This window comes from Wolffia australiana, chromosome 19 (assembly GCF_029677425.1).
Source record: "Wolffia australiana isolate 7733 chromosome 19, ASM2967742v1".
Lineage (NCBI taxonomy): Eukaryota > Viridiplantae > Streptophyta > Magnoliopsida > Alismatales > Araceae > Wolffia > Wolffia australiana.
The window spans coordinates 7,224,347-7,238,696 of NC_135853.1; the positions used below are offsets into that span (position 1 = coordinate 7,224,347).

The 14,350-nt window shown below is 36.8% G+C and overlaps 1 protein-coding gene across 1 annotated transcript; it reads left to right on the top strand.

Annotated features, from left to right (window-relative positions):
* Positions 1 to 9,178: 9,178 nt before the first annotated feature.
* On the top strand, positions 9,179 to 14,018 carry LOC144715772 (R3H domain protein). Its single transcript, XM_078590750.1, has 7 exons — positions 9,179 to 9,363; positions 10,128 to 10,201; positions 11,167 to 11,275; positions 12,259 to 12,341; positions 12,630 to 12,794; positions 12,889 to 12,990; positions 13,766 to 14,018. The coding sequence occupies exons 1-7, from the start codon at positions 9,306 to 9,308 to the stop codon at positions 13,922 to 13,924; spliced, it is 750 nt and encodes a 249-aa protein (XP_078446876.1). The 5' UTR covers positions 9,179 to 9,305; the 3' UTR covers positions 13,925 to 14,018.
* The last annotated feature ends 332 nt before the right edge of the window (positions 14,019 to 14,350 follow it).

Sequence of the window (14,350 nt, forward strand, 5' to 3'; positions counted from 1 at the left end):
GCTGGCAGTGTGAGTAGGATACGGGAGGGTTGATTAGCCAAAATAGGGGTGAATTTTGCAATTTTTTAATCCCTTATCGTTGTTGATTTTAGCATGTACAATAAAATATATAAAACTCTAACTTAAGATGTATAGTGATAAGTATGGGTATCGTCTAAGGGAAGCTAGTAAGGTATTCAATTAGTGATCTTCTTGAATAATTGAACCCTAATCAGAGTTAATTTAATCTTTAATGAAGATCAAATCACCCTAATTAGATGAAGAGTTTAGAAAGGGGTGTAGAAGAGATGGGAAGAATAGAAGAAGTAAGGAGCTCTAGATTGATTTCTTTGATCCAATGAAAAAGATCAAAGGGGTCAATTAGAGGGGATAAGAAGAAAATCTGATTTGGCTTTAGTATAATTTTGGGAAGTTTGGTAACGAAAATTACTAACTATTAGATGATAAAGGCAATCTAATATCCCCTAGAAATTAAACTTTTATAAATTTTTTAAAGTGCAAATGGGATAGCTAGGTAAATTTCACAATCTCTCCTCTCAATCCCATTAAAAGTTTGTACATGCCACTCAAGCCAAGCAATTAGAAATGCAGACCAAGATCAACAGGAAAAATCACAAATTACACTAACAAATACTCCAAATGACACTAAAATTCAAATACAAGGAAATAGAAATCACCTGATAGGGTTGATCCATGATGAAGCTCCTCTCTATCTTACAGCTGTGATAGAGCCACCTCCAGAATGACCTCCTCCTCTTGAAATTTGGCTTTTATACTTGGGTTATATGGTAAAAATTACCAATTTACCCCCAGGTAATAATTAATTTTTATCCATCAGTGTAGATTGATCTAAATGATCCAACCGTACAAATAGAAATATGAAGTCAAGATGAGAAAATCCATAAACAAAAATCACCTCAATCGGACTTCAGGATGAAAGGTAATTAATAAATCAAAAATCAACAAATCTAAGTCGTTGGATCAATTTTTATTTATTAATTTTTTTTTTTCTACACGCAATGTCGTGTCGTTCTTTGACAGGTCGACGCATTTGAACTTAAAATGGCGGGCTCATTCTCATAGTGCCACGTACCCCCTGCTAGAAATATGACAAAATAAAAAAAACATCATACATAGTGGTGTGTATGTACCGGTGCGCTTGTACTTCAGTCAGCCAATGAGAGAGTGCCACGTCCCCCCCATGCGCGCATTGTGTATGCATGCGTGGCAGGTGAACTTATTTCTTGGAGAGAAAATTTCCTGCGATTTTGCATAAAAACCCCTAATTAAATGGGTGCGCTCAAATGAACGCCGTTGAAGAAATATTTGTGTTGATGCCCTTCTCGCTTTCTCTCTCCTCCATTTTTTTTCTTGAAAACCATTAAAAAAATTCTGATTTTTGTAATTGTATCTCTACGTTTGGACACACAGCCGAGACTTTTTTAAGGGCATAATTGCAACACAAAATGTAAGAAAAAGCCCTCCGGCATTAGAAATTGCTTAAAAATTTTTATTTTTTCTTATAAATATACTTTTTCCCATTTAAAAATTCATTTCTTCCTCAAATAATTCCCAAAAAATCTAATAAAATCCTATAAAATTCTATAAAATTCAGTAATTCATCCCCACCTTAATTATAATTAAAATTAAATTTTAAACCTGCCATTTTTATAAAAAATAATTATTCCAATATTAAATAAATTCCATAAAATTCATAATTTAACAGAAAATTAGGAAAAATCAGACTTCACTTGGAAAAATTAATTTACATGTAATGTATGATAACAACACCATTTTAAACTCTTTAAATGCAGAAGATTTTGCTAATAGCTTGAAATAAATACCTAATTTAGGGTGTTATCATATACCCCCCTACTTAGACATTGCTAGTCCCTTAGCAACATCTAGGTATTTTGTCAAATTCTCATTTTTCATCATGTTGGAAGTGGTAAACATATCAATCACAAGCTGAGATGAAACACTAAATGACAATTTGAGCGCTGACCTTTTTAGGAATGTGGGGTTCCTCTCTCCTTGGTTTGGATGACTAAGTAGATGAAAAGGGAGTGTACTTGTCATTAGGTATGATGCTATGGTCCTAGGGTAGACTCTCTTAACTTGTTTATTACTGGCCTCGCATCTCTCACAAGCAAGATCACTCTCTCCAGGGGTGGCGGCCACCTAGTACTTGTCTCTTCAATAGAACAAGCCAATTTCCTCATCCTGTTGAGCACAGAATTCGAAAGATAAAAAAAGAATATATGGCAAAATTGTCGGGATTGTAATAGGAATGATGGAAGTAGACATGGTTGTTCAGTTCCTTTTCTGTGAATCTCTGTGATTTGTTCTATTCGGTTTTTCGAACATAACAATAACAAATTTTCACAGACCCGTGTGTGGTTCAGATTGTTTGCTGTGTGCGAATTTTTTTAATCATTTTGAAAAAACAACGCAATTTCGCCCTCTCCCTAGTTCCTCGGCGGTCTCTATCGTTTTCATTGTCATCGTTCTCCCGTGTGAGATCGCATCTCGGGTAGTGCAACATCTCTGACCAGTATTTATCGTGAGTAGATGTTCCTTGCCTTGAGTTCACTCATTTTTGAGTTTCTCGTCTTGTGGGTTAGATTTTCATCTACATCCATACTCCAATTTTCATTCCTTCGAATTTATGATGTATGAGAAAAACTTCAGGGGATTTTATTGCTTTATGATAATTCTCTTGGGTTTTTGCTCCAATGGGTCAGAGTCAGAAGAATATTAGCAGTGGTATCTCGATCGATCAGTGGGTTCTACTGATCCAATGATGGTTGACCGGGAAGAAATTAATTAGATTCTAGGAAGAAAAAACAAAGATCTCTGTTTGTTATTTATCATCTTGCATTCTTTTTTTGTATTGTTCATCTGTGTATCTTTCATTGATTCAGTGAAGGGAAAACAGAAGAAATTGATTGCATTGAAGTTAACCTTGGGCATAAACTCTGCCAATTTTCTAGATTTTTCCAGACTTTTCTTTAATATCTTTTGTTTCAACTTTTTCTGAGTTACTTGTTAAGACTCAACTGTCCTAATGAAGTTCCCAATAACTTTTATCTGTTAAGACTCGTCCTTATCCCTCAACTGTGGAGCTTCCTCTTCCCGCTACCCTATCTGAGAAGACCGTTATGCCTCTCTATCCATCTACCTAGAAATCTTGATATCTGAATAATCTATATATTTATATAGGTTATTCACGCATCTACCCATCCATCCGTCATTTGATTTTTTCATTCATCTTTGCACCTACTGACATATAGAATACATACACTAACAGTCTATGAAAGTTATACTCCAACTCTATTTTTTTCCTTATATTGATTGATTATCTGTTGACCAAGGCAGACATCGGCAGTGAAGGTAAGCGAGGTACTATTCAGAGATATCCGTGGCATTTCAAAGACAGCCAATGCAATTAAGTTGGCATGCAGCGACATGGTGTCGCCCAGTGATATCATTCTTCATAACATTAAGTTAAAGGCAGAAAATGGTGGCAGCGTCAATACTTTCCGAGATAAATGGGGGTAATGAATAAAACAAGGAGAAATTGATTCATCTCTTATCTCTACTATATGTCCTTCAGTTCATGATGGTTAATAGCTCACACAATCCAATCATTGGTCAATAGTAATTACAATACTAGAGAAAGTAATTGTGCGATTTTGTTCTTCAATTATGTTAATTTTCACTGTTGAATTTAAATCTATTTTTCAGGTTGGGATATATTTATAAAAAAATCATTATAAACCATTTTAACCATATATTTCTGCTATTGAAGCAGAAGAAACTCTTTATTCCACTTAAATTGATGGTTGTGATAAGATAGGTGTAAAAATTAGAACATTATAAATTCTAAAGTGTTTCTTGTATTTTACTGCTGTGAATATTGGATGACATGAGACTCTTCTCATTTTTTGAGTAGAAGAGTTTCTTCAGATTATGTATGTGAGGAAAAATAAATGAAAACGTTTTATTTTTTAATTAAAATTTTAAAATCATGTCAAAATGAAAAGATTGAGTAGAAATATCATGGAAATATTTGGAAATATTTCCAAATTTGTGGTTCTATCATGTAAGGAAAATTTTTATCAAGGCATTAGTAGATAACTTTGATAACACATGGGATTTTTAGGTGAACATAGCGTCCAGTTGTCAGATTCTCTCTCTATTTGGAATCACTGTGTCATTAATTGGGACCTTTATTATCCAAATCAACTTTTACTTTAGTACATATCGGGTAAAGTTATGGCATGTCATTGTAAGACAACATTATTCCACTACCCTTGAACCAAAGTACAATCATCAAGGCTCTGATTCTATGCTTCCTCAACAAGTCAATTTTAAATTTTAAGTCAATCACATCAGGATACCCTACAATTGATAGCAGGGATTCATCAACAATAACATATGTCAGCCATAACATTACCACATAGACTATTACATGCCCATAAAAATCTTGTTATTAGGATCATTTGAATAACTAAGACTATTTCTTTCATAATACAACCACACAGTATGAAAAAATATTCTATACATTTTTTCCAGTGAATTTGTGTGAATTGTGAAAATTCTGTGTGAATTTTTTTTGAATTGTGAAAATTTGTCGCAATTTGTGAAAATTTTATTCTAATTGTGTGTCTTTTTTCTCGAATATTCTAATTGTATGAAAAGCTGTTCTAATTTTTGGACAAAAAAGGAACAGAACAAAGAACAGGGCCCTGTGCGGTTCTTTTGTGCAAATTTTTTATTAATTTCAGATGAACAGAACATAACAACCATGTCTAGATTGAAGTCGCGTGAAGGGGATGGGATAGGTGTTAACAATGGGGTGAATTTATGGTCAAAGGGATGCGGTGCTACCTAAGATATCCTACTCCCAAGATTTTAGACTAAGTGGGTAAGATAGAAAAGATGTCACCAATATGATGATACATAATTACAGACCAATATAACCATGAATGGAATATTAGCATAAGAAATGCATACACATCAAAACCCCTTTTTCTTATTTTTTTTCCAATATATATTTTTATTTTATTTTTCTTGTTTTTTATTCTTCATGTTTTTTAGAAGAGGGGCATGAAAAAAATAAAACACCTTCCATCCTATAAGTGGTTTTTAAACATCTTATAACATTTATCATGAATGACATAAAAATAACATTTGTCAAGAGAGAAGGGACAGAAGAATAAGATTGAGATAATGAACAATGAATCATGGACAGAAGAAGAGGCAAAGAAGCGATATCGGAGTGATATTATGGAATGGAAGATAGACGTATTTGGGTTTATCCTGAAATAAGAGAAGACTAATGGCGAGACAAAACAAATAAGTGGAATCGGTTACTTCGAGCTGATGGAATGGGGGACCTCAATTCACTCATCACTCTACCTTTGGAGCATAGAGCATCTACCCTTTGACTTTCCATCATCTAATCACCACTAGACTCTCTCCCCAAATTGAAATTGAATCCATATTGCTCAAAATCGCGCATTTTTCTATCTGCAACGTGCTCTTTATCCGCTCTAGGAGCTTAAATTCTCCGCACATGATCCCAAACCAATGAATGAAAAGTTTGATGAAGGTTAATTATGGTGAATAGCAGGCTAAGTTCATGCAATGCATTATGGTTGCCAAATAAAATGAACTAGCTCCCCCCTACTATATCATGCATGGTCCTCAATGCAGAATTGAACAAATAACCGAATGAGAAGTTGAGGGAAAGAATGACAAACAATGGGATGGACATTGTGGCTCGCCATTGAGATGATAGATATAAAAATCCTGAATAAGTCGTAGATGCATCATGAGTCATAATTGCTCCAACTTGGTCAATATCCTGGTCAAGAAAAAAAAACACAAAAACTAGACTAATGGAGGAGCCACATGAACAAAACAGTTGAATTCGTTAAAGAGAGAAATTTTAGAGAGAAATCAGGTTGAGGACTTGGGTCCTAAAAGATCAGACTGTGGCTAGCTCTTCAAAACTGCTCCTCCATATGGTAAGGTTGCCTCCCTCAATTCCTCCTTCATGTGGCTCCACCTACTTGGTGTGGCATATATAGAAAATAGGGAAAACGACCTAAAGGGGAACTGGAAAAGGATCCCAGTTCCCATTAGGAAAAGGAAAGCAAATCAAACTAAAGATTATCTCGAGCGTCAAGCTAAACTCAAAGCATTGTGTATGAGAAACTCAATCCCCATGAGTACATAACTATATTTAAAAGTGAGTTATCTTCTGACTTTGGCTCACAAGAGTAAAACGTTAAAGGAATGTGAAATAAAGAAAATTATGCAAAAAATTTCCATTCAAAGAAATGATCATGCCAATCTATAAAAAGGATTTTACGCAAAAAAGGTTCAGCCTCAACTTCACTACAAATTTGTTTCATCCTTTTCTTGGTTTGAACTTTAAATAATTCATTTGGTGTACTGCAAAATTTGTTTTCCCATTTATATTTTTATCAACATCATCCTCATTGAATAATTCATTGCTATTTTTCATCACTTGATTTCTGTCATCAAGAAACAACATGTAAACATCAGAGATTAGTTTGTCCACTTCTTCCATTGAGATCTTTGATTCCCCAAAATTATTCCTCTAAGATTTTCCAAAAGAATCATGTATTGAGAATTCATTCATCTCTTCTCCACGCATATTATATGTGGGTTTACATACACTTCCAGTACGCAGTGCTTATGAAAATCGAATAGGAGGTTGATACTCTTCAAGCTTAGGATGGTTGTGTTCAACCTGCCCTTCCTCATCTGTTTTCACATTTTCTTCCATTTGTTCCTGAAACATTAACTCAAAAGCAGTATAACTTTCTGATTGTTATTCCCCATTCCCATGTACTCCATCTTCACAAAAATATAAATTAAAGATTTCAGCAATCTCAATATTTATAGTTTTCCTTTTTCTGACAAAATAATCTTCCTCAAGGCGACCACTTTCCGCTAATAAATCCTTCAAAAATTTACAAACCTCTTTCTCCATATGTAAGATCCTTAAGTAGTATTATCCCCTTTCATAAAAATCATTTGTTTTAGTAGGAAATCTTATAATCATATTATGAAGTTGAATCATTTTGGAAAGACATTCATGTTTGAAAACATCCTCATATTCAAAAAAATAATTCATCATAAACTGGCCACTCTTTTAGGAGTCATCAAGTTGAGAAATTTTCTCTTGAATCAGTTCAAAGTCATTAACAAATACATGATGCTCTTTGGAAAATGAAGCTGAAACATTTTGCCCTAAACTTGTAGAGGAAGATCCTAAGGATAGTGATTGCCCCCGCTCATAATGTGGATTTTCTAAAGGGGGAATAACTCGAGTGTGGAAACCATAACCATGGGTATTATGGAGAGAAAATTTAGGGGTTGTTGCCTTTGTAGATTTCAGATAATACAAATGCTCATGATAACTGGAGAATGGTCATAATCATACATATAAGGATTAATGTCACAATGTATTTTTTCACCATGATGCAAGGAATCTCTATGATCAAGAAAATATTCAGATTCTGAAATTTATTAAAACAATGATCTTGGAGATGATTTTTATGAAACTCATGATAATGAGAACTTTTCCCCTAATAGTGAGACATGGTTGCTTCATATGCTTAGAAGATATTGTCTATAAAATGTAGTGCAAGAGTATATATAAGATTAATAATAAGCAATTTATAGAAAATTAAATCAAAAAGGTTTTGAATAAAATTTTAAAGCACTCAATTGATAGAAATGAAAACCAATTCAATTTCCTTAGCATTGCTTCCCCAGCAATGACACCAATCCATAAGCCAGAATAGGGATGAATTTTGCAATTTTTTAATCTCTTATCGTTGTTGATTTTAGCTTATACAATAAAATTTATAAAACCCTAACTTATGATGTATAGTGATAAGTATGTATATCGTCCATGGAAAGCTAGTTTGAATGGAATGGAAATGAAAATAAATTCCTTCATGTATTACCCCATTCTGTTGCATCTTCCGTCATCGGTCCATGACCTTAGAACAGTAACGAAACAAAAGCCTTCATTGCTTCTGTTCTGTTTCGTCATTAGGTGATAAAGTCTAGCTTTACAAACTTGATGGAATGGGATGAACCAGAAAAAAATGCCTTTCCATCCCATCCTTTATGTTCTATCTTTCGTCATCCGTCCTGAACTCAGAACAGTAACATAACAAAAGCCTTTGCCATCCGTTCCGTTCTCTTTCATCATCTGGTGATCCATTCTACCTTTACAATCAGGACGGGACGGGACGGGATGCAAACAAAACAGAATGCCTTTTTGTCCCACCTGGGCTGTTCCATCTTCCGTCATCCATCCTGACCTTGGAAAGAAAGCCATCGTGCCTTCCAGTCCTGTGTTTTGTCATCGGGTGATTTACTCTAGCTTTACAATTAAGATGGGACGGGACAAAACATATTTTTGTCCTCTCTGTGTTGCTCCATCTTCCTTCATAAACCCTGACCTTGTAATGAAAGCCTTCGTGCCTTCTAGTCCAGTCTGTTACATCATAGGGTGGTTTACTCTACCTTCACAAACGGGACGGGACGGGACGGGACGAAACAGAACGAAATACCTCTCCGTCCCATACGCTATTCCATCATCCATCATCCGTCTCGAGCTTGATGTGCGGTAGAGCTTTCTGACGAATTATGAATGATGATTTTGGACGGACGGAACGGGACTGAACGGATTTCAGTCATCCGTCCATAACATTTTAGTTTGTCAGTTTTGTCTTCGGTCCATACTTCGTCATCGTCACAACCCCGTCGTCAGTCCCGTTCTGTCATTCGTCTACTATAGATGGATCAATCGAGAGAGAGAGAGAGAGAGAGAGAGAGAGAGAGAGAGAGAGAGAGAGAGAGAGAGAGAGAGAGAGAGAGAGAGAGAGAGAGAGAGAGAGAGAGAAATACTTCTTACACCGAAACGTCATCAGTCCGTTTTTGTCATCCGTTTCGTCATTTCCGTCATCAATCATCCGTCACAGATGACGGATGACGAATGCCTAAAAGTACGTTCAGTCAGTCTGTGCTTCGGTCCGGGACGAAGATGGATGAGGTGTTTGCACGGACGGATGACGACTCGTCATCCGTCCAACAGCTCTATTATGTGGACCAAAGGAGAAGTGTACACGTGGCAGTTTTATTTTCTTGAGGAAGGGGGAATAGAGCAAGTACAGAAGGCGAGGCTCGCCTTCTCCGGCGATCTGCTCAGAAATTTGGAGAAATTCCGAGAAATTCGGAGAAATTCGGAGATGTCAAGGAAGGCGGACGATCTTCCGCCAGGATTCTCCGTTGATGACGCTCCGATTGGTATTTATCTTCGCCGTTTCTATTTTATTATTGTTTTTTGTTTGTTTTTGCTCTAGTAGAATGTAGTTCCATGGGTGTGATTGATGGAACCGACAGGGGCAGGGGGAATTTGCATGCGATTATCAGTTGCTTCTCATTCGTTGAACTGACCTGCCGCCGGATTCAGCTTTTCATTAGAGTCGTTAATGGCGTTTTTGGGGAATTTCGGGATTCTTGTTGGTTTGTCTGGAGTTTGTTCTTTCATGTTCGGCTATAATTTGTTGTCTCTAAGTTTGATTCCGGGAGTGGACAATGGAAAATTTACCTATTCAGTTTGTTTTTTCGTCGAGTAAAATTTGTCGCTCAAATGCAATTTCTCGATTCGAATGACCTGCCCCAAGATTTTTCATCGATGAATCGCGGATTGGTATAGAGATACGCGCAATTTGGTCCGGACTTGGTTTGTTTCTGTCGTGTTAGGATTTGTTTTCCTAATTGTGATTGGAATCGAAGGGGTAAAAGTTTCCATGTAATGTATTTATTTTCGACTAATTTCCTTATTACTGGATCGTTCAGCTGCGCTGCCGCCGGATTAGGCTTTTAATTAGAGTTTTCTGTGGCTTTTTTGGGGAATTTCTGAATTCCTTGTCTCATTCTATCTAACCATTTGTTAAACTGTTTTATTTCCGCTCAGTATATTATTGATCTCTTCATCGTGTTCTTAATTCAACGCAAAGACCGGCCGAAATTTTACAGTGTTTGAATCGACTCGTGTTGTATAATAGCTTGGGACAACGCCAAGTCGCGCGGGCGGCTAATCGAGAAGAAGATAGACTTCCTCGAAACTATCACAGGAAAGGTACGGTTGGTTGATGCGTTCAGTTTTTTTTGCTTCAATCAAGATTCATTCAATTATGCGAATTATACTTTAGAGTTTAGAATCGTGGAGTGGATTTCTTCGCTGTATATTCTTCGAGAAGTTTGTCATCCAACCTAATTTGATCCGATGTTCATTGTTTGATAGAATCCCCTGTTGTATTACCTTGCGTAGATATTCAGAAAAACTGGGCGATGCATGATGAAAAGAAAATGATTTCAATGAAATCTAATAATTTACGTTCTAAACCAATTTGAAGGGTAAACAAGAGCGTGGAATCAGGCTACCCATCAAAGTTCATCTGAATCACATCTTATTTTGAATTTTCAATTTACAATCTAATGGCCTTGGTGATTTTGAATTATGAACGCGTTATGAACTACTGTGCATTATGAACGCGTTATGAACTACTGTGCATTATGAACACGTTATGAACGCGTTATGAATGCGTTATGTGCATCATGAACTTTATGAACGCGTTATGAACACGTGTGTGATACTGTGCATTATGAACGTGTGTGTGATACGACCCTTGAAGTGTGCTCGTATCGGGGTAGGGGGCTAGATGAGGAGGAGGAGAGGAGAAGCGGAAATGATCTGAGGAGAGGTCTAACAGATGAGGCAGGGATCAGACCGGGACTAGCCACCAAAAAAAGCAATGAAGCAAAGACGATCAAATGATTAAAATGCCCTTGTGGACTAACATGATGTGACTAACCCTAGATGGGTTGTGGATCATATCAGTGTGTCTCAGAGCAATGCACATCTTTTTGGTTTTTGGTTCTCATTATCATTACATAGTTCAAGATGGAAATAGATGCTCTTCATTCTACCTAGGCACACTCTTCCTCGGACTGTATTTCTTGAAACAAATGTTGAATCTTACTATTTATCTTAAAAAAGTTACTTGAATCTTCATATTTTTAAATAATTTTACTTCCTAGCAGGTAAGTAACCGGAGGTCACGCAGATGGCTGAATGACCGCTTATTATTTGAGCTCGTTCCACGTTTGAATGCAGAAGAAATTAGAGGCCTTTTTGCACCGCCTCCTTGGGGTAATTTTTTATAATTTTATTTTTAGTGATATTTCAATTTTTTCCTAGGAGTTCTTTTTTCTGAAATTTTTTTTTCCCGGGAGTTTCTTTTAAAAATAACAATAACGTTCATTCTAAACAAACGAATGGAAGTTTCTTGTAAGCCTTGTTTTCAGATGCGTGCAAGTCTAGAACTTAGTAATTGATGATAAATAGTAGAGCACCTGAAATTTCAAGCAAGAGAACTCCTAATGGCGATACCCTACTTTATGCATTGTGCGGCTAACAGAAAGAGGAGATGAAAGACGTACAAAACATTAGCTCGATAACCAAAGGTTGACATACCATCCAGTTTGCATACATCCATTAGGAGGACCCAGATAATAAAACAATGAGAAATCATTGGATCAGTACTTGAGCATTTGGGAGAGAATACGGGTTATGCGGCCTACTCTGTTAGAATTAGAATTGCAAGCTCTTCATATTTCAAACGTCGGGGGTTGTTCCCCTAGCTGAAGAATTCAAGATTGCGTCTCTTTAGTTCAGTATGAGAACTTCTATGTCGAACACCGGTGCAACATGTTCCGCTTTGTTGCTTGAAATGCAACTTTTGATTAGGTGTCGGTTCCTCAGTAAGGTTGTCGAGTAGTTGAAGTTTGGCAATCTAGTTGAAATGCCCTTGTAATAATGCTGATAATGCTTGATACTGTTTGTAATCTTTGATACTTTTGCAATGTTTGATCTCTTATAAAGTCTCATGGCCTGCAATGACATATCAATCTTATCCAGTAAGTTTCTTAATTTTGTGCCAAAAACTTGACAGTGTTGCTCGAGTGTAGTTGAAAGCTTTCTTCAAATCTCTACCTGTATTATGGTCAAGCGCAAGTTTAACTTTCATAAAATTTCAAGTTATTGGAGTCTACCTTACGACTATTTTAAATTTTACTATCTTGAGATATAGTTAAGCCTTAATATGGAGAATAAATTATATTTTTTTGCTGAAGGTGACGAAGTTCCGGTGTCTGCATTTTCAAAGACTAACGTAAGTGAGTGGGATTCTTTCAGAAATATTGACATGGACAAACAGGTATGCTACGTGATCTCAATAGGTGGTTATTATGCCCTATTATGCCTCTTCATTTAAATTACTTGGCATCCAGTGAAAGTCACTTTTTATCTGGATATTATTTATTCATTTCAGCTTCTAGTAATCTCCACTATACTGGAGATGCTTTTCTTTAGAGATGTAAATGATCAATGAAAACTTTATCTGGATGTTTTCGTCTTGTGATTTCTGAAATATTAACTTTGGAGTCTGTTAACTTTTTTAATGATGTAAATTTTGTTCCTGAGCTGTTCTTCTCATCCGCTTTAGGCAAGGATGATACAAGGCATGGAAACTTTCACAAGAAAGAGAGACATTCCTTCTTCTGCGGCTGTTGATAAATCCATCGCACTGATTGCATGGCGCCGAGTAGACCGCCGAACAAGAGAAGCATTGAGACGTAATTTTCTTCCAGACCTCGTTCAGAGTTATGAGGTTAAAAGACAAATCTCTCCAATTTGGCAATATTTTTCTTGTCCTTAGCTTTGATCTGCATTGACTCAATCTCTGCCTTCTTTTTTTGACTCAGAAATGTATTCAAGAGTTCATTAGCAATAGCGGAGAAGAAGAGGCGATGGTGCTCTCTGTTCAGGATCCCTTCCGAAGATTAGTTCTGCATGGGGTCTGCGAGGTAGTTCAAGGCTTAATTATCTTAATTGATCTTATGCAATCCATCATCAGTCATCGGTCCTGATAATGGCACAAAAATCTCTGTGCCTCCTGTTCATTTCGTCATCGAGTTCCGCTGATTTTCTCTTGATTTACCACCGTCCTCCGTCTGTTCAGTCTTCCGTCCAGTCCAATTCCTCTGACGGAAACATAACGGAACCACAGACTCTGTGACCGCTGACAACCCAAAATACCGTACCGTTCTGTCCCGTAGTATTCAGTCATCCGTTCGTCTGTCCTAAGCTTGGAGATGTTTCCATGTTCCTCTGCTGACGATTACTTTTGTCAATCTTTGAGCAAATAGAAATGTTGGATGATGATGAATTCACCATGGTCATTGTCATCCCCAAATCTCTTTGTCGTCATCATGATCCATACTTAGACTTGGACAAATAACAATGACGATTTGTCCTTGACTGGGTGGATGACGAGGACGAAGACATCATGCTCATCTTCGTTCATCAATCAGATGAATCATCATTATCATCTAGCATTCTGTCATTTTGTCGTCATCGTCATCATTATCCGTATTCCAAGACCATCATTTCCATCATCATCCATACATATCCATCATCATATATGTGCAGCATCATTTCATATCAAACTACACAAGGTTGGTCGATAAATATAAACCTCCAGGTCTAAGTAAACATCATACAGATCATATTCAATACACTATTTCGCATCAAAGAACAAGGATAAAAGGGAATTAAACTAGAGTTGTTTTATGTTCACAGTTCTATGACCTTGTGTCTGTGACACAAACAAAGAACAAGGAGGGCAAGGATTGGAAGGTTACCATGATAAGGAGGAAGAGATCTGGTTCTCAGAAGATCCCTGTTGGAGTCACCATGGCTGGTTTCATGAGGGCTGCCAAAGTCAGGGAGCCTTCTTAATCTTAATTGAGGCCTGTTTATGTTGTATATTATTGTTAACTGAAGGTAGATCTCTGTTTTTATTTAACAAAACCCAACCTAACATTTGAGACTTTGTCCTTGCTTGGAAAAACTTATAATTTAGGTTAGCAAATAACCTAATGCTGACCTAAATTATGTTCAAGCATGTTTGTCAGATTCAAAGTCAACGCCAAGCTAGAATTATGGGCATGCTTGTGCATTTTTCTAATATTGATTTTAGAGGGAGGAGAAAGAGAGTATCAAACAAACATGTCGTCATCCCGAGCCACGAGTGGACGGCAGAGGAACGATCATCTTCATCGCCATGTCCGTCGATGCGGGTCGTAGGTTGACGCCGCTATATTGCAGGGATGAGGAGGGGACGGTTTTTTCGTTCCAGGATGAACAAATCGTCCCGTCTGGGAG